A 20,250-nucleotide genomic window follows, 5' to 3' on the forward strand; every position below is an offset into this window, starting at 1 on the left:
TCCGTCCTTCCTTCCGTCCTTCCTTCCGTCCTTCCTTCCGTCCTTCCTTCCGTCCTTCCGTCCTTCCTTCCGTCCTTCCTTCCGTCCTTCCTTCCGTCCTTCCTTCCGTCCTTCCTTCCGTCCGTCCTTCCGTCCGTCCGTCCGTCCGTCCGTCCGTCCGTCCTTCCTTCCTCCTTCCTTTGCTCCTTCCTTCCTTCCTTCCTTCCTTTGCTCCTTCCTTCCTTCCTTCCTTTCTTTGCTCCTTCCTTCCTTCCTTCCTTTCTTTGCTCCTTCCTTCCTTCCTTTCTTTGCTCCTTCCTTCCTTCCTTCCTTCCTTCCTTCCTTTCTTTGCTCCTTCCTTCCTTCCTTCCTTCCTTTGCTCCTTCCTTCCTTCCTTCCTTCCTTCCTTTCTTTGCTCCTTCCTTCCTTCCTTCCTTCCTTTCTTTGCTCCTTCCTTCCTTCCTTCCTTCCTTCCTTTCTTTGCTCCTTCCTTCCTTCCTTCCTTCCTTCCTTTCTTTGCTCCTTCCTTCCTTCCTTCCTTCCTTCCTTCCTTTCTTTGCTCCTTCCTTCCTTCCTTTCTTTGCTCCTTCCTTCCTTTCTTTGCTCCTTCCTTTCTTTGCTCCTTCCTTCCTTCCTTCCTTTCTTTGCTCCTTCCTTCCTTCCTTCCTTTCTTTGCTCCTTCCTTCCTTTCTTTGCTCCTTCCTTCCTTCCTTCCTTCCTTTCTTTGCTCCTTCCTTCCTTCCTTTCTTTGCTCCTTCCTTCCTTCCTTCCTTTCTTTGCTCCTTCCTTCCTCCCTCCCTCCCTCCCTCCCCTTTCTTTGCTCCTTCCTTCCTCCCTCCCTCCCCTTTCTTTGCTCCTTCCTCCCTTCCTCCCTCCCTCCCTCCCCTTTCTTTGCTCCTTCCTTCCTCCCTCCCTCCCTCCCCTTTCTTTGCTCCTTCCTTCCTCCCTCCCTCCCTCCCCTTTCTTTGCTCCTTCCTTCCTCCCTCCCTCCCTCCCTCCCCTTTCTTTGCTCCTTCCTTCCTCCCTCCCTCCCTCCCCTTTCTTTGCTCCTTCCTTCCTCCCTCCCTCCCTCCCTCCCTCCCCTTTCTTTGCTCCTTCCTTCCTTCCTCCCTCCCTCCCTCCCTCCCTCCCTCCCCTTTCTTTGCTCCTCCCTCCCTCCCTCCCTCCCTCCCTCCCCTTTCTTTGCTCCTTCCTCCCTCCCTCCCTCCCCTTTCTTTGCTCCTTCCTTCCTCCCTCCCTCCCTCCCCTTTCTTTGCTCCTTCCTCCCTCCCTCCCTCCCCTTTCTTTGCTCCTTCCTTCCTTCCTCCCTCCCTCCCTCCCCTTTCTTTGCTCCTTCCTTCCTTCCTTCCTTCCTTCCTTCCTTCCTCCCTCCCTCCCCTTTCTTTGCTCCTTCCTTCCTCCCTCCCTTCCTTCCTTCCTCCCTCCCTCCCCTTTCTTTGCTCCTTCCTTCCTCCCTCCCTCCCCTTTCTTTGCTCCTTCCTTCCTTCCTCCCTCCCTCCCCTTTCTTTGCTCCTTCCTTCCTTCCTTCCTCCCTCCCTCCCTCCCCTTTCTTTGCTCCTTCCTTCCTTCCTTCCTTCCTTCCTTTCTTTGCTCCTTCCTTCCTTCCTTCCTTCCTTCCTTCCTTCCTTCCTTCCTTCCTTCCTTCCTTCCTTCCTTTCTTTGCTCCTTCCTTCCTTCCTTCCTTCCTTCCTTCCTTCCTCCCTTCCTTCCTTCCTTCCTTCCTTCCTTCCTTCCTTCCTTCCTTCCTTCCTTCCTTCCTTTGCTCCTTCCTTCCTTCCTCCCTTCCTTCCTTCCTTCCTTCCTTCCCTTTCTTTGCTCCTTCCTTCCTTCCTTCCTTCCCTTTCTTTGCTCCTTCCTTCCTTCCTTCCTTCCCTTTCTTTGCTCCTTCCTTCCTTCCTTCCTTCCCTTTCTTTGCTCCTTCCTTCCTTCCTTCCCTTTCTTTGCTCCTTCCTTCCTTCCTTCCCTTTCTTTGCTCCTTCCTTCCTTCCTTCCTTCCCTTTCTTTGCTCCTTCCTTCCTTCCTTCCTTCCCTTTCTTTGCTCCTTCCTTCCTTCCTTCCTTCCTTCCCTTTCTTTGCTCCTTCCTTCCTTCCCTTTCTTTGCTCCTTCCTTCCTTCCTTCCTTCCTTCCCTTTCTTTGCTCCTTCCTTCCTTCCTTCCTTCCTTCCCTTTCTTTGCTCCTTCCTTCCTTCCTTCCTTCCTTCCCTTTCTTTGCTCCTTCCTTCCCTTTCCCCTTGCCAAAACAGGAAATGGGAGACAATCCCTCTAAAGTGAGGGAATTCTGGTAGTCACTAGAGCCAGTGTGCCCATTGGAAAATGTCCCCTCTTTCTGTTCTATGGACAACCCAAAATGTTGGATTTTCTTTTACTTACACTTTCAGTGGTGATAAACAGGACAAATGAAGGTGAATCTCTTACAGGGGCACAGATGGCAATAAAAACTGACACAGGTTCTAATCCTTCTCCACTCTATCTGCTGCAGCTTGTATAGTATGGTTAGAGATTGGAAAGTGCAGTTGGTGTTGCGCTGCTTATACCATAGAGAATACGTTGCACATCTATGTTTATAGAAAATGTCCTTCCCTTGGGTTTTCTGTACTCATTATATAATCTCATTGGCAGGCAACAGTTTTATTTTCATTCAGTGTTGTCCAAGCATCTGAATAATGGGCACAATCTCTTCTTTTTTCTCTAAACAGAACTCCCCTTGTGTTTTGATTGCTGCTCGACAAGCCAGCTCTTCCACGGTAAGCTCCTGCTCTTTTGTTTCCTGTGGGGTTGGACTTGGGCAGATTATTGGATGTAATTTATAATTCTCACTTGTTGCTTTTTCAGTTTGTGCTGAGCTGTTTTTCTCACCCTATTTCTGTAGAGCCTAAAAGATGTCCTGTCAGATCTCATTCCAAAAGAACAGACCAGAGTCAAGAACTTTAGACAACAATATGGGAATACTGTCATTGGCCAAATCACAGTGGACATGGTAAGAGCATGCTAATGGGAAAGTGCTTACTGCAACTGAGTGACTGATATTGTGTTTGTATCCATAGACAAGATGTGATTGTTGAGAATCAATCCGTGCCCTCCTGCTGTAATCAGCAGTAAGAATGTTTTAAAATTTGGTATAGTCCTGCAGTGGTATTTCAGACAGTAGCTATAGCAAACAATCGGTTATATTCCAACTGTACCCTATAATGTTCTAAGCATTTTCTCTGTATATTTAACACCTCAGATGACTTAAATCTGCGCAGTAGATATTGAGACCTCTTTCACACTGAGGCGGTTTTCAGGCGTTTCAGCTCTATAAATGGCGCCGGAAACCACCTCCCGTTCATTTCAGTGTGACTTTTCACACTGTTGCGGTGCGCTTGTGGGATATTGGGGAAAGACCTGCAAGCAGCTTCTTTGGGGGTGGTTTGGGAGGGCTGTATAATGCCCTGCCCACTGAAATGAATGGCCAGCGCTTCCAAGTGCCTGAAAAGCGCTTTGGAAGCTCTGCAACATGGGCGCTTTTTAACCTCTTCCGCCCCTAACGGGGGTTTAAAAGCTCCCCGCTAATGGCCGAGTAATGCTGCTTAAACAGCAGTAAAGCACTGCTAAAACGAACGGTGCTTTACCGCTAATGCATAGCAGCCCCAGTGTGAAAGGGGTCTTAGTTTTGTTGCAGATCCTCCACCATAGTCCACTTTTGAAGTATAACTGTTTTTATAAAAAAAAAATCTTAAAGATCTTTATGAGAATCAAACTGATAGGCACACCCAGGGAATATGTGCTAAATTGGTCTTATATATGTACATATTAAAGACCATGTCATTTTAGGCAATTCATATTGTGTCAAGGAGAACCTCTGAGTAAATCAAAGTGAGCCTATCACAGAATGCCATCTTAACTACTTCCTGCCCATAGGATATTATGTCCTTTGAGTTGAGATATCAGAATGATGCTTACAGCTACAGGCATCGTCCAGGTTTTTTTTTTTTTTTTTTTTTTTCGCCAGCGATTCCCTCACATGTAAAATCCAGTTAGCCTTACTTTTATAGACTGGTGGAGGTGATGTCCCCTCTCCCGCCACCCTTCGGCGCGTCTTCAGGCTCGCCCGTGCGATCATGGAGCCGCAGAATGAATCCCGGCGGTGGTTTATCATAGAGCTGGCTGTAGATCAGATGGACCCCAGCCAGCTCTGACCCTCTTCATGACGCTGCTTGTTTTTTTAAATTTCATTTTTTTATTTAATATCTTCCCCCCCCCCCCCCCCCGGCCTTCCAGCATAGATGAGATGTGGGGACTTGGAGACCCCACATCTCTCCATAAAGAGGACCTGTCTTTCCCCATTCCTATTACAAGGTTTGCTTGCACGCAGAAGCGAATGCATACATAGGTCACACCCACATATGTAAACAGCGTTCAAACCACACTGCTGACTGTACTCGCTGTGAAGGCTTGATAATAAATACGCTTGATGGTATGGAGTTGCTGGCTGCTTTTATTCGATGACAGTTTGTCTATTGGTGTGGGAGGACACCTCAGCTTGGACACACTGACTGCAAACTTCCAAAGTAAGACTTTGTTTCCCACTGCTCTTTGATCAAATCACACTTGAGGTATCACCGCAAACGTTGGAGCGAGAGCAATAATTCTAGCACAAGACCTCTAATTCTAAACTGGTAACTTTTTTTTAAAGCGTAGCCTATGGAGATTTAAGGTACCGACTTTTGTTAATTTCACGTTATACGCAAAAAAAAATCGGGGTAAAGATTGTTTTGTTTGCCACTGTCCATATACTGTGTCAGAAAAAATTGCAACTAGGATCTCTGCTTAAAAAAAAATAAAAAAAAATTATATAGGTTTTGGGGCGTCTGAGAAATTTTCAAGTATAAAAAAAATTATGATTTTTACTTGTAGCAGAGGAATGCCAGAATTGGCCCAGTATGGAAGTGGTTAAATAAGATGATAGAGTTGGTGACTAAAAGGAAAGAGAAGGCAATAGGGAGCAAATAGAGGAAGACTTTTAAACTTTTTAATAATCTACTAGGTAGTATACCATGCTAAAAAGTAAAAATTAGATTAAAAAAAAACAGCAGCAACAGACCATGTGATATAACCATAGTAGAAGAAATTTCAAATGACAAAAAACCACGCTATCTAAACAAAAAAAGCAGCTAACACACTAAAAATTGATATTTTAGTTCGAATAACATATATAGTGGAAAAGTGTCGCGCTAAGATTTACAAAAACATATATGTGCACAGATACGTGACCAAACCTTTATTTCACTTATGTGTCTTATATGGTTTAAGTGACAAAAATTACCATAACAATTACCAAATACCACAAATATTGATTGAACAATTTCAATATAAACATGTGTATAAAGAAGAAAAAGAAAAATAAGTATCGCTCAATAGAATCCTTTCCCAAAAGCGCAATCAAAGTCCCCCTCGGTGCAAAAAGGTAGAGATGCCCTTCAATCCTCAGGTTTGAGATACAAACACCCTTGTACCAGTACCACCACCTAGGACAGATGTAGGCTTACCGGATATATCTGACCCGAAAGAACATATGTTCCAAGGGTCAATCGCGCTTTAGTCTGAGGCGACTGTAAATCAATCACACCAACCAACACTGGAACTTAGAGCTCAATAACGAAGATCTCTTCCAGGACATAAATGCACACAGAACCAGTATCCTCCGATCACAGAACAGGCCAAACTCCCAGAAATGGACATACGGGATGAAAAGATGGAGCCATATAGCGTAATTCCATAAAACTAATTTTATTAAAACAAATATCAAACTTACATTTAAGTAGTTGATCTAGCGCTTTCACATAAAAAATGGTGGCAGTGGAGTCCTCCCGACGTTTCGTCTGCATAGACATCGTCTGGGGTGTCTCTCCACTGCAGCCGTACTCACTTTTATAGACAATTGAGCCCAATAATTGGAATTCCACCTCCCCGTGTCACTGCGGGTCACTTCCGGTTTTAGGCCAAAAATGGCCGCATGGCGTGCGTTCCAAGCCTCGTTTGGAGCTCCCCTTTGTGTTCCACTTTACTAATCACATTTTTGATTCAATAAAGTTATCCCAAAAACTCTGATCTGAATGTGATGCCACTTATTAATCCGTGTATTCGTGGTTCAATATAAATTGTAATACCATACACATCCCATACGGTATTTTACTAAACGGCATGGTAATCAGGAAATGACACGACTCCACGTTCAACGTCACTTCCGGATCTTGCCGATATGAAACGCAAGCTTAGCGGCAATGCATCCGCAATGTCAGCCCGCACTTCCGGAAATGTCACGACTCCCCGTTCGTCGTCACTTCCGGACCCCCGTGGAACGCAAACATGCTTCCCCAACATCCATCGGCACCGCCGGAAGTGACGCGGTTAACAACAACACAACACCTACAGTCAGCGCCAGGACGTGGGACCCTACGCATGCGTTACATGCCTCCATTTTGTACATTTATTATGTAGCTTATGCTTCACATACCTCTCATCACTCCCCCCCCCCGGTGATTAATTAATTCCGCCCATTATAGTGGATAAAACATATACAACGGGTGGACTATACATCACCCCTTTTACTCCAAAGGATTCAAGATACCTTATGATCCAAACAGATCTATAAACATAACTCTTAATGTAAATATTGAATTTGTGGGGTGAAATTACATTTATCTCTAAAAAATAAAATGAAAAATAAAAATATAAAAAAATGAAAAATAAAATATGAATAAATAAACCAATATATTTTTCTTGTCTTTTCTCCCTTCATCCTTCATTTAAACGGGGATTTATCCCCAGATGTTATGACACGTTTTGACACAGGAAATGGGGCGAAACCAACCACAGAGCAGCAAATTCCACAATGCTATTACAATCATGAAAATATAAAAACATGTTCAAAGTACATACAAGACAGAAAATTAAGTAATGAAATATGCATATGATCCACAAAATCACATATCTAACCATAGTAGACCTAACTTAAAAAACAAAAAGTAGCACTAATCGAGGTGAGAATCAAAATGAAATATGCAATGAAGGGATATTCTATTACGTATCCTTGGGGGGGAAAAAAAAGGAAATCAAGTGAAATTACATAGATCATAAAATATTGATAAAAATTCTGGAAAGTCCACGTGATAAAAAAATAAAAAATTCTGAGGGGTTCCACCACCAAGAAACATACAGATCCTCCTGTGACAATCACCCTGTTAGTGGGAACTCTTACCAGATGATGTGGACCTCCTATTGCTAGCGAGGTCACATGTACATGCAGGTAAACCTCTACAGGGTAAGGTAATCCACCAAGCCCAAGCTAGCTGAAGATCGGAAAGATTCCTCCAGGATACCCAACTCACATTTCACCTTGTCTTTTACATCATTGGGCATGATATCCCCATCCTTCTGGGAAGACTTGCAAAAATCAACTTTATGCACCAGGTTCCACAGATTTCCCACACATGCCAGAAACTAAAGATATCTGGTTCAGGTTGTCATTTTATTGCAAGCAAATTAGTTATACATAAAACCATCAGCTATACATTCCACTTTTACTCCACACTATACAGTTGGATGTAGATTATATACAGCTGGTTTCAGCTGTGATTTAGCCTAGGTTCCAATTTGTGCCAACACAGACATTGCATGTGACCTGTACTGCTGGGCCGATCGCATGCGATATCTGTGCAATGCGAGTTCAGCCATTCAGTTGTATGGCTGAACTCGCATTAACTTTGCACCAAAAAAGTGCAGGGACACTTTTTTTTTTTTTTGCCCCGGACTTGAGAACTAGTGCGCTATGCGATCTGGTGCGAGTTTGCACTGTGATCTGAACCAATCTGGGGGTGTCATTAATAATGTATTAACATGTGCAGCCGTTCAGAGTGCAGTGTGAACTGCCTGTGGGGAAGATGCGATGTGGGAACCGGCGCTGGTTCCCGCATCGCACAAGTGTGAACCTAGGCTGACTGAGCATCAAGCTTCGAGTTGAAAAAAGATCAAGTGTGAACAGGGTCTAAATCGCACTCCATGTTGTACCAGTCCAATAAAACAGGTGACCATGGCATGGCTGTTCGACTTAAATTGATAGGCCATGTTCTCTATCAGCCAAAAAATGTTGGCCAGTCTCATGTTCCTTTTGCAGCGATGCCCAAACCCAGTTTTAATGACTTGTGAACAATGCATGCTTTCTTCCATGGCAGGCAGGGATTCCGCTGAATAAAATGGAAATCTGTGTAAGACCCCTTTCACACTGAGGCAGTTTTCAGGCATTTTAGCACTAAAAATAGCGCCTGAAAACTGCCTCTCATGCCTCCCCAGTGTGAAAGCCAGAGTGCCTTCACACTGGGGCAGTGCGCTTGCGGGATGGTAAAAAGTACTGCAAGCAGCATCTTTAGGGTGGTATAGGAGCGCTGTATACAGCACTCTTACACTGCCCCTGCCCATTGAAATCAATTGCCTTGTGCCTTGAAAGAGCTTCGGAAGCAATCATTGGGCCCCATTGTTGGTTTAATTGGGAGGCATTGTGCCCCATCGTTGTCATTGGGAGGAATTGTGCCCTTCATTTGGTGTTGGTAAATAAAATGGCACCCCAAGAGACGCATCTGGCCCACCGGGCTGCAATTTAGAGACCACTGATCTGTCATTTCACTTCATTGCCTTTTTTCATTCTTTCAAGGAAAGAATGGACTATCACTTTCATATTTAATTTTGTTTCTCACCTTGATTAGTGTGACTTTTTGGTTTTTAATAAAATCTATACCGTGCTTCTTTTTTTTTATTTATTTTTTATTAGGAAGATAAATATTAGATTATTTTTTCTTTCCTGGCCAGCAGGTGGAGCCCTGGGATTGTTTTCACATGTTAACCAAACTAGTCATGTAGCATACAGTGCATCTGGAAAGTGTTCACAGCGCTTCACCTTTTCCACATTTTGTTATGTTGCAGCCTTATTACAAAATGGATTAAATTCATTCTTTTCCTCAAGTCTACAAACAATACCCCATAACAATGTAAAAGAGGTTTGTTTGAAATTTTTGCAAATTTATTATAACAAAAAAAAAATCGCGTACATAAGTATTTACAGCCTTTGCTCAATACTTTGTTGCAGCACCTTTGGCACCAATTGCAGCCTCAAGTCTTTTTGAGTATGATGCTACAACCTTGGTACGCCTGTTTTTGGGCAGTTTCTCCCATTCTTCTTTGCAGGACCTCTCGAGCTCCATCAGGTTGGATGAGGAGCATCGGTGCAGTCATTTTCTAATCTCTCCAGTGATGTTCAGTCAAGTTCAAGTCTGGGCTCTGGCAGGGCCACTCAAGGACATTTAGAGTTGTCCCGTAGTCACTCCTTTGTTATCTTTGCTATCTTTGCTGTGTGCTTAGGTTCGTTGTCCTATTAGAAGATGAACCTTCCACCCCGGTCTGCGGTCCAGAGCCTCTATAGCAGGTTTTCATTGAGGATGTGTCTGTACATTGATGCATTCATCTTTCCCTCGATCATGAGCAGTCTCCCAGTTCTTGCTGCTGAAAAGCATCCCCACAGCATGATGCTGCCACCACCATGCTTCACTGTAGGGATTGTTTTGACCAGGTGATGAGCGATGCCAGGTTTCCTCCAGACATGATGCTTGCCATTCAGGCAAAAGAGTTCAATCTTTTTCATCAGACCAGAGAATTTTGTTTCTCATGCTCTGTGTCGTTTAGGTGTCTTGGCAAATGCCAGACGGGCTGTCCTTTCTACCGTGCCTTTACTGAGGAGTGGCTACCGTGTGGCCACTTCACCATACAAACCTGATTGCTGGATTGTTCTAGAGATGGTGGTTCTTCTGGAAGGTTATCCCCTCTCCACAGAGAAATGCTGGAGCTCTGTCAGTCACCATCAGGTTCTTGGTCGCCTCCCTAGGGCCCTTCTCCCTCAATCGCTCTGTTTGGCTGGGCGGCCTGCTCTAGGTCCTGGTGGTTACAAATTTCTTCTGTTTATGGTTAATGGAGGCCATTGTGCTTATTGGGACCTTCAATACTGCATACATTTTTCTGTACTCTACCCCCAGATGTGTGCCTCGATATAATTCGGTCTCGGAGGTCTACAGACAATTCCTTGGACTTCATGACTTGGTTTGTGCTCTGACATGCACTGTATACTGTGGGACCTCATAGACAGGTGTGCACCTTTCAAAATCATGTCCAAGCAACTGAATTTACCATAGGTGGACTCCAAGTTGTAGAAACATCTCAAGGATAAGTGGAAACGGGATCCACCCAAGGTCAATTTTGAGTGTCATGGCAAAGCCTATGAATACTTATGTACATGGGATTCTTTTCGTTTTTTTTTATTTTTAATAAATTTGCAAAGATTTCAAACCAACTTCTTTTCACGTTGTTATTATGGGTTATTGTTTGTAGCATTTTGAAGAAAATAATGCATTTAATCCATTTTGGAATAAGACTGCAAAATAATAAAATTTGGAAGAAGTGAAGCACTGTGAATACTTTCTGGATGCACTGTATAAAGATTAACCAAAACCATTTTATTATATCAAGAAATTACAATATCTAATATAAACCACCTACTTCTTTCCCTGTTCTTGGCATTATCAGGAGACTGTAATGGTTGTCCTTTTTACAGTTGTCCATTGAAGACATTATAACCCTTTCTAACTGCATCCCTTTTTTTTTTCATTTTTTTTTTCACCTACATAAGATGTGGTACAGCACAGGTTGATTCATGACGTTCCACTCTAATCTAAGAACTGACATTGAAATAAACTACCTATCCCATGATCTCTGTCTCGTGTTCTGCAGATGATAGCTTGACCGTAATTTGATTTCACACTGACACAAACAGGCAAAGTAATAAAGGGAAGAGATGTTTCATCAGATTAGCACTCATACTTTTATAATACAACAGATATTGCAAGGCATGGATCACACTAGATGCTGTGTGACCCGGAACAAGAAGTTGCCTGTCAGCAAATAGGGATAAGCTAGGTGAATACATGGTCATAGGGAGTTGCTTAGCCATGACACCACACACTACAGCGAGCAAACACTGGGAATATAACTTCACTAATGCTTAAGGGTGTGTTATTTGGATATACCGTATTTAATCGCCTTTACCACGCACCTTAACTTTAAAAAGGAAGTATCAGGAAAAAAAATCTTACATTTTAAATAAAGACCTGTGAAGCAAAATAAGGGTCAGTGCCCATCTGCAGCCCCCACCGTATTGCCATGAATGCAGCCTGATTCATGTCCTCTGCAGCCTTGGAGGAGACAGGGAGGGGGCAGGATGAGCACCGACATACATACAGGAGAAACTCCTGTTTCTATCGACGGCCTCTTTTTAATTGAAAGTTCCACCTCCTGTGATAGACAAAACAGTTTTCCAATGGCAGCGCAGGAGACGGGACTTCCTTTTACACAGGATGCTCTGTAAACAGGAAATACTCCTGTATCCACAGCACTCATCCTGCCCCCTCCATGGCAGCCAGCATATCTGTCTTTTGTGGCCCCCGGCGCTTGGGGATTTGTTGGGGGCCACAAAATATATAAATATGTCAACATTACCAGGCGGGTCATCCGAAACCGGAATGCGCGCCACGATTGGCCCGTCGGCCGCACTTTGGACATGCCTGGCTTAACCTCCTTAGCGGTAATCCCGAGTCTGGCTCGGGTTGGGAATTTCATTACAATAGCGGTAACCCCGAGCCAGACTCGGGCTTGCACCGCTCGATGCAGGGGAGGACACAGGTAACGTTACTTACCTTGTCCCCTGGATCCAGCGATGTCCGCCGCGCTGTGTGATCGAGCCGTCCTGCGCTCGATTCACAGTGCCGAATGCCGCCGAGCTCCGGTCCCTGCGACGTTACGACGCACGGGAGCGGAGAACGGCGGCAAATTCAAAAATGTAAAAAGACACAAAACACACACAGCACTGTAATCTTACAGATTACAGTGCTGTAGTAAAAAATACACACCCCCTTTGTCCCTAGTGGTTTGTGCAATGCCCTGCATGCACTTTTATATTATAAATACTGTTTTTTACTGCTTGGAATTTGGAGATTGTCCATAGCAACCAAAACATGTCCCTTTTTCATTTTTTTTTGGATTTGATTACATTATTAAATAATTTTTATTATTCTTTATTATATTATAAACTTTATCATACCCGGGATGTCCGCTAGACTCTGGTTTGAAGAGATTTCAGAGCGTTATTCCTAAGAATTACTGGACTACAAAATAAAAGCCAGATTTCCATGCAAAATAATTGTACCGCTTTCAGCACCTTATTCCAGACTGAATCATACCGCCAGGGAGGTTAAGGGCTCTTTCACACAGGACGGATCTGTGATGATCCACCCCTATGATGTCCGCTTGCTCAGCGGGGATCGCTCCGTCGATCCCCGCTGAGCAGGAAGATGACAGGCCTGTCTCTGCACACTTTGTATCGATGGACCCGTCGGAGCGCCGCTCTCCCCTATGGGAGATCGGATAACAACGGACCGAAGAGTCCGTCACCCGATCCGATTTGCAGACGGATGGAAAAGTAGGTTTTTCCTCCGTCACACTTTTTCGGAGCGGGTTGGAGGTCACCGGACATGTCTCTGCTGACATCCGACGCTCAATAGAAGTCTGTGAAGCATCCGTTCAGGTCCGCCTAAAAAACTGACAGGTGGACCTGAACTTATCGTTCGTTTGAACGAGGCCTAAAACAACCAAAAAGTTTGAAAGTGTACGATGCCTTTAACACTTTTGAAATCAACTACAGCGCAGTCATTGTATTGTTTTTAGTGGATTGACAGACCTGTAGACTGGCATCATGACATTGAGCAGTAAAGCATTACAATTGTGGTGGATTGCCGTGCAGGAGGCAGAGCTTGTATACTGTATGTAATGAGCATGAATTTGTAGTCTCGTACATCTATAACAAACCTTACAAACAGACTTTCTAAATCATTTATGGGGTTATTTAAAATTTTGATATTTTGTTTGACGTGCTTGACAAAAAGGGCTATATTTTCCCCTTTTGACCTAATAATAATTATGAATTCCTTTAAAAAAAAAAATACAAATCAATTTTGCTTAACTCAACCGGTCTATTTTTCTTTAGGTGTATGGTGGCATGAGGGGCATGAAAGGATTGGTCTATGAAACATCTGTTCTTGATCCTGATGAGGTGAGAATAGGGCCCAACTTTGCTCCAAATTCAGTTTTTTTATTTTTATTTATTTTTTTCTTCCCCTACAATCCTTATTTATAAATTGTTTTTCCAGGGTATTCGTTTTCGTGGCTACAGCATCCCCGAATGTCAGAAGCTGCTACCCAAGGCTCCAGGAGGAGCAGAGCCCCTGCCCGAGGGACTCTTCTGGCTCTTGGTTACAGGAGAGGTTCCCAGTCAGGAGCAGGTAAATTTGGAGCACCTTTTCCCATAATTAGTAATTATAGTTGAAATGATTTGACTTTGCTAAGATGCTGCACCCTGCAATATAAAGAGTTTGTAGTCAGACTTTTAAATCTTCAATGCATTAGCATTTTCTTGGTTTTTATATGCTGGAACTTATTTTTCCTGCTCTGAGTAGTAATTTATGTAAACTTTTTATTTTTTTTCTTTACTAGGTGAACTGGATCTCCAAAGAATGGGCAAAAAGAGCTGCCCTGCCTTCACATGTAGTAACCATGTTGGACAACTTCCCCACCAATTTGCACCCCATGTCTCAATTTAGTGCTGCAATCACAGCACTAAACAGTGAAAGCAATTTTGCTCGGGCTTATGCAGAAGGCGTCCACAGAACAAAGTACTGGGAGGTGAGTGCTTTGCCAGATATGGTAAAGGGCCACTGCAGAGACAATTTAAGTAGAGTTGTTCAGAGGTTTAAATTTCTATCTCTTGTAACTAATGTGCGTTTTTTGTTTTGTTTTTTTGTCCCACGTAACAATGTTGCCTTTAAAGCTAGTCCTTTATATTTTCTTTACAGCAGTTAATACACTTTTTAAAAATTATATACTTTATACCTTTTTTGGTTAGCATTTTAAATTTATTTTAAAAACCAGGCAGGGGGGCTACTAGTACACTCTTGCTTTTACTGGTGCCTTATATTGAAGGGATAAAACTCATAAGAGTTGCCTCAACATTAAAATTTGCTGCCCATGGTTAGTTCAGAAATGTTAATATAAGCATTAAAAAAATAAAAATGTAAGTGTTTATTTTTTTTTATTTTTTTTTTAGGGTCCTTTCACACAGGGAAGACATTACCTGCAATCCACTTGCTCAGCACAGAATCTGTGTGCTGATCCTTGCTGAGCAGGCAGATGACAGGTCCATGTACATGAACACAGCCTGCTCTCCTCTCTGGGCAGTCTGCTGTAAATGAACTGCCTGTCCGTTTACACCCATCTGATCTGTTGTCCGTCTGTTTCTAATGTCAGATTGGATGAAGGTGGGTGTAAACGAACACATGTCCGTTTTCACCCGTCACTCCATAGAGGAGAATAGAGGTTCCGATCGGGTCCGCTTGAAAGACAGGCAAGCGGACCCGATCAGAAAATTAAAAAGAGAGGCTTTTTTATTTTTATTTTTTAGGATGACCACTTCAAAAAGTAAACACAACACCAAGGAAACTGTTTTATTTTATATCCAATCTTGCACTTCATATTTTAGCACAATGTCCTTGCATCACCTTTTGCCAAAACTTTACTTATGTTGATAAAGGAGAGACTAAGAATTTCCATGTATGCTGTGTGTTCTACACCCATCAATGTCCTTGGCTAAGTGACAGTTCTGTTAAACGTTCACACTGAGCTTAGTTATGTTGTACTGAACTGGGAGTCCTTAGTGTGTGTGTGTGTTACACTTGCAGTAAGGTAAATGCAGTGCTGAGAAGGCAAAGGACATTGTAAACGTGAACCGGTTAGTCACTCGTGACTTTCCAGTGTCAGCCAGACCTTGAGTTCTCACAGAAACTATCTCTTCCACATGCCTGTCATGCCTGTGTATTCTTGCGCCATAAAGGTCATGCAGGGTATGTAATGTATGTGCTGGGCACCAAGCTTGACGTATTCAATGCTGGATAACATGACACTGTTCTAAAAAGGACACATGGAAACTGCTGTAACTTTCTACAGTGAACACAATGTAGAAGCAGGCCAGAATGTGAGGACAAAGCAATGCCGATTAATTGGATTTCTTTGAGCCAGTTGACTTTTTCCCTTTCACCTATTTATTTTGTATACCGTATTTATCGGCGTATAACACACACCCTAAGTTTAGGAGGGAATTTTAAGGAAAAAAACATTTAAAGGAAAAACTTACATTTAAATGCCCATCGATGCGCCCGTGTCCATCTGTGCGCCCGTGTCAGTGTCACATGCGGCCTTGTCGGTTTTATTTGCAGATTTTTTTTTCTTTTTTTTTCTCTAAAAAACGGCTTTCGCCCGTGCTCGGCCCTTAGCTGCCGAGAAGGGCCAAAGGCGGCCGAAAGCCGCCCAGAGGCTCCAAACGGCGAAGGATCGGCGTATAACATGCACCCGCAATTTTTTCCCCTGAGTTTAAGGGAAAAAAGTGTTAAACACCAATAAATACGTCTTTTGTTAAAATAAATAAAATTAAAAAAATAACATTCATAGTAAGAGCAAATGAAATATCTTTGTCAAGTCTGACATATTGAACTGAACTCTGCTGCTTCTCAAGCCACGTAGGAAAGATAGCCACAAAGATAAAGCAAGTCTACTTCTATTTCTAGGGAGTGTGGTGTATTTTAGTGGACTTATATTCTGAAGAGTTGTATTTTTGTATATGACTTTGACATTTTTTACATACCTACTCTTCTGTATCTATTAACTCCTTCACGCCTAAGGGTAAAACAAATCTTCATACCTAAGCATAATTTTAACATGATAGTAAAAGCGTACATATCATCGCAATTACTCTGTCCATCCACATGAATTTTATCTTGCTTTTTTTTTCAGCACAAATTGGGCTTTCATTTGATAGTAAATGGTTATGGCCCAGAATAGTAAAAAAAATAAAAATAATTTGGCTGTATATTTCTTGTTACTGCCATAACCTACCTCCAAAGAAGAATCCAAAATAAATTCTTACTCCTGATGATCACAGCAATGCCACATACACTATTTTACTAAAAGTATTAGGACACCTGCCTTTACACGCACATGAACTTTAATGGCATCCCAGTCTTAGTCTGTAGGGTTAAATATTGACTTGGCCCACCCTTTGCAGCTATAACAGCTTCAACTCCTCTGGGAAGGCTATCCACAAGGTTTAGGAGTGTGTCCTAAACCTTTGACCATTCTTCCAGAAGTGCATTTGTGCAAGGTCAGGCACTGATGTGGACGGGAAGGCCTGGTCTCAGTCTCCACTCTAATTCATCCCAAAGGTGTTCTGTCGGGTTGAGGTCAGGATTCTGTGCAGGCCAGTCAAGTTCCTCCACCCCAAAGTGGCTCATCCATGTCTTTTATGCAACTTGCAATCATTCTGCTCCCTTTTAGCATTTAAAACATCAGCCACACAGGGAATGCATTTTCATGAGTCCACCATATTGTTGGGGTACATTTTATAAAGCAGTGAATGTGTGGCATTCACCAAATATTTACTAGTGGTGAACTAGTCACGGTCATGTAAAGCTCATGCACCTGGAACATTTACATGCAGTACATTTTTCATGTATGTCAGATTTACCGCTTTATAAACACCATAAACTTACATGGCCGTATGGGTCACATTTGCATGTATAATAATACACTGGGGTCACAAAATGGCAGACTGAAGCCCAGAATGAGTGACAGACCTGTCATCGCAGCCACAACTTAGCAGCTGGGTGTAGTCTCCCATCTGGCTGCACTGTCATCCTCACAGCAGTGCAGGGGGCAGGAGGTGTTGCAGATCTGGTTTCTTCAAATTGACAAGCCGTGATCCGTTCCTTTTTAACATAATAGATCACATAAATATATACTGTACTGTCACCACAGAGTGGCACTGTGGACAGTACAGTTTATGGTACACTATGCCATGTGCTAATTGGTTATACAGAAATAAAGAGTAGAAAAAATGGACTTTGCAGGCTTTTTTTTTCTTTCTTTTTTTAATATAATGAAAAAAACACCAATGAAGAGACAAAGATAAAAAAACATACAAAGTGAAAGTGGTTTAAAACATGTCTGTGACCCAACCATTATAATCCAGGGTTTGAACTGAACCTACCGGATCAGGTTGAGTTGTGACCAATTCCTACTGTGTGTGTGTGTGATTATAGGGCTGCAATGACTCAAAACCCACAGATGCCAAAAGATCTAGAAGTATAGACAGAAGAGCATTCTTGGATATCACAAGTGGCTGTGTGCAGTGACATTCCAAGTTTAATACATGTCGCCCACAACTATCTCCACAAGAAGCGTGTCCAGATCGTGAAGCTAGTCGAGCAATTTAAGAGCCTTTTTTATTTTATTTTTTTATTTATACATTTTCTGAGCATTGGAGTTGAAGTGACTCACTCCGGTTGGACTTTACCTAACCCTCTATATGTTACCATTTTGATATGATGGGTATTTCCCCTTTTGTAAAGGGTACACTGGTCAAGCTGTAGGAATTGGTCACAACTAAGGATGAGCTCAGGCGTGTTCGCACACTCCACGTGCAGAGCCTGCCAGGAAGTCGGCGCAGAGCTGAGCTAATCACAGGCAGTGAGACATTTCCCGATGAGCGGCTGCAGAGATCAGGAAATGTCTCACTGCCTGTGATTAGCGCAGCGCCGACTTCCTGGCAGGCTCTGCACGTGGAGTGTGCAAACACACTGGAGCTCATCCTTGGTCACAACTCGTCAACCTGATCTGGTAGGTTCAGTTTGAACCCTGGATCATATGGTTGCTCACTGAGACATGTTTTAAACCACTTTCACTTTGTATATGTTTTTTGTCTTGGTCTTAGCCCTTGTACACGCGGTCGGACATTCCGACAACCAAATCCGACGGAGTTTGTCCGGATGTCTGAAACTGTTGCATACACACAGTCGGACAAAGTTGTCAGAAAATCCGATCATACTTAACGTAATGATGTTATTTCATTAGGACGGGACTACGTTGAGGCTAGTAGCCAATAGCTTTGGTCTAGGAATTTGATCTGAGCATGCGTGCCATTTTGTCCGATCGGAATTCTCTACACACGATCGGACAAAGTCCGATCGGATCATGTTGTCAGAAAATTTTATAGCCCAGCTGGAAAACTTGGTCCGTCGGATACTCCGACAGAAACAGTCCGATAGAGCCCACACACTGTCCGATTATCGGACGTTGTCCATCCGAATGTCCGACCGTGTGTACAAGGGCTTAGTCTTTTTTTCATTTGTCAATTCAATAAAATGTGGATCCATTTTATATAATGGAAAAATGTCTGCAGAGTCCATATTTTTTATTTTTTTTTCCTACTCTTTATTTCTGTTAACATAACAGGTTGGGCAGGTCCCTACTGTCCAGACCTGCAGCACCTCCCACCCCCTGGCCTGTTGTGAGGATGGCCATGGCAGCTGGGTGGAGGACCCAGGAGAGGACACCTAGCTGCTAAATTTCTGCCCTGCCATAAGCAGGACTGTGCATAAGAGGCTTCCATTGAAAGGGGACACTGATGTGAAGGGGGACTGCAACCGAAAGAGGCACTGTGATATGAAGGTGACTGCAGTATTGTAATAGATAAGAACTATAAATTAGTTCTTGGTTATCTGCTGCTATTCCTAATTAAAAAGTATAAATGTGCATGCACATTAGAAGTAAACACTCTCTGAGATACGTTCAGCTCGGCTACTTCTAAATTCTGATTTATTGGTGGGCGGTGTTAATATTTTATACAGAAATATACGTCATTGCTATGTCAGTCTAATTGGTACATCTCATTGGTTACAATACAAGAGAAATGAAGAAACTTGATGCTTGAAGTTCGGTTGAAGCTGGTTTTCTTATCTCGAATGCATTCTTCCAACGCGGGGGATGTAGGGTGTAGACGCCATCTTGGCTCCGAACAAAGTCAATCTGTATATTACATAAGTAAGGAGAGTGGGAACATGTATACACATAAGCAAATGGACATTTTCTGATTATCATTATGTACATTGGATTCCTTAACAGTATGAAGAGGAACTGAGCATATTGGGACTGATATGGGGGACTGTGATGTAAAGGAGGGGGCTATGGTGTGAACGGTAGGCTGAAGATGCTGATGTAAATGGGAGCAGTGATGTGTTATGGCGCAAAAATGAGATTTGGACCTCTGCAGGAAGAACATTTTACTGACTAGACCTCGTAATATTTTTTTTAATTTTGTTTTTATTTTTTTTTTATTTTTTTTATTCAAGACCCCTATGCTACACCATAAATGGCAACAAGGTTTTAAAAACATGAAAATATTGCTATTTATAGCACATTGATCTTTTGTACCTACAAAAAAAGTATGTATGTATGTATGTATGTAATTATTTTAACCACTTCAATACCAACATGATACACCCCTTCCTTTCCAGGCTATTTTTCAGTTTGCAATGGCATGATAGTTTGGAAATGACTTCATCTTTCAGCACAATAAGCAAATTCATTTTATATATTTTTGAGAACCTATACCTTTTGGTAGTATTTCATAATCACTAGGTTTAATTTTTGCTATAAAGGGAAATAGAAGAATTTTGAAGAAAAACTGTTTCCTTTATAAAATATATAATGCAGTGCTAGGACAGTACCGAGTACCCTCAAAACTGTCCCCTTTTTGGAAAGTAGGCACATAAAGGGAGGGGATCTTTTTTGCAATTATTATTTTTTTTTTTTTTGGGAAATTAAAAACATGTTGCTTACTCACTGAAGTCAACATGTTGGTTACTCAATAAAGTCAATTGCATGTCTTTTTTTAAATAGTTAAAAAAATGGCTCTGGTAGTGATAAAATATGTGAAAATATGTACTGCATAGTTGTGTGGTCTTTTCTTTCTTTCTTTTTTATTTTTTTATTTTTTTTTGAATTTTTGTTTTTGCATACACTTAACGTTTTGCTTTTCTTTGCCTACAGCTCATATATGAAGACTCCATGGATCTGATTGCTAAACTTCCTTGTATTGCTGCTAAGATCTACCGTAACCTTTACCGAGAAGGAAGCAGCATTGGTGCCATCGACTCTAATCTGGACTGGTCACACAACTTCACCAACATGTTGGGCTACACAGACGCACAATTCACAGAGCTTATGAGGCTGTATCTCACAATCCACAGGTAA

General features: G+C 42.5%; 1 protein-coding gene across 1 annotated transcript in view; it reads left to right on the forward strand.

Annotated features, from left to right (window-relative positions):
* The window catches only part of CS (citrate synthase), a 52,131-nt gene that overhangs the window by 21,299 nt on the left and 10,582 nt on the right, over positions 1 to 20,250 (forward strand). Inside the window, exons 2-7 of the mRNA XM_077483375.1 lie at positions 2,676 to 2,723; positions 2,849 to 2,956; positions 13,100 to 13,165; positions 13,263 to 13,394; positions 13,606 to 13,794; positions 20,047 to 20,246. Of these exons, the coding sequence (XP_077339501.1) occupies positions 2,676 to 2,723; positions 2,849 to 2,956; positions 13,100 to 13,165; positions 13,263 to 13,394; positions 13,606 to 13,794; positions 20,047 to 20,246 (743 nt within the window). The remainder of the gene's footprint in view (positions 1 to 2,675; positions 2,724 to 2,848; positions 2,957 to 13,099; positions 13,166 to 13,262; positions 13,395 to 13,605; positions 13,795 to 20,046; positions 20,247 to 20,250) is intronic.

The sequence above is a fragment of the Lithobates pipiens genome, unplaced genomic scaffold (genome assembly GCF_037356315.1).
Source record: "Lithobates pipiens isolate NorthernLeopardFrog02 unplaced genomic scaffold, aLitPip1_a1.2 Scaffold_16, whole genome shotgun sequence".
Lineage (NCBI taxonomy): Eukaryota > Metazoa > Chordata > Amphibia > Anura > Ranidae > Lithobates > Lithobates pipiens.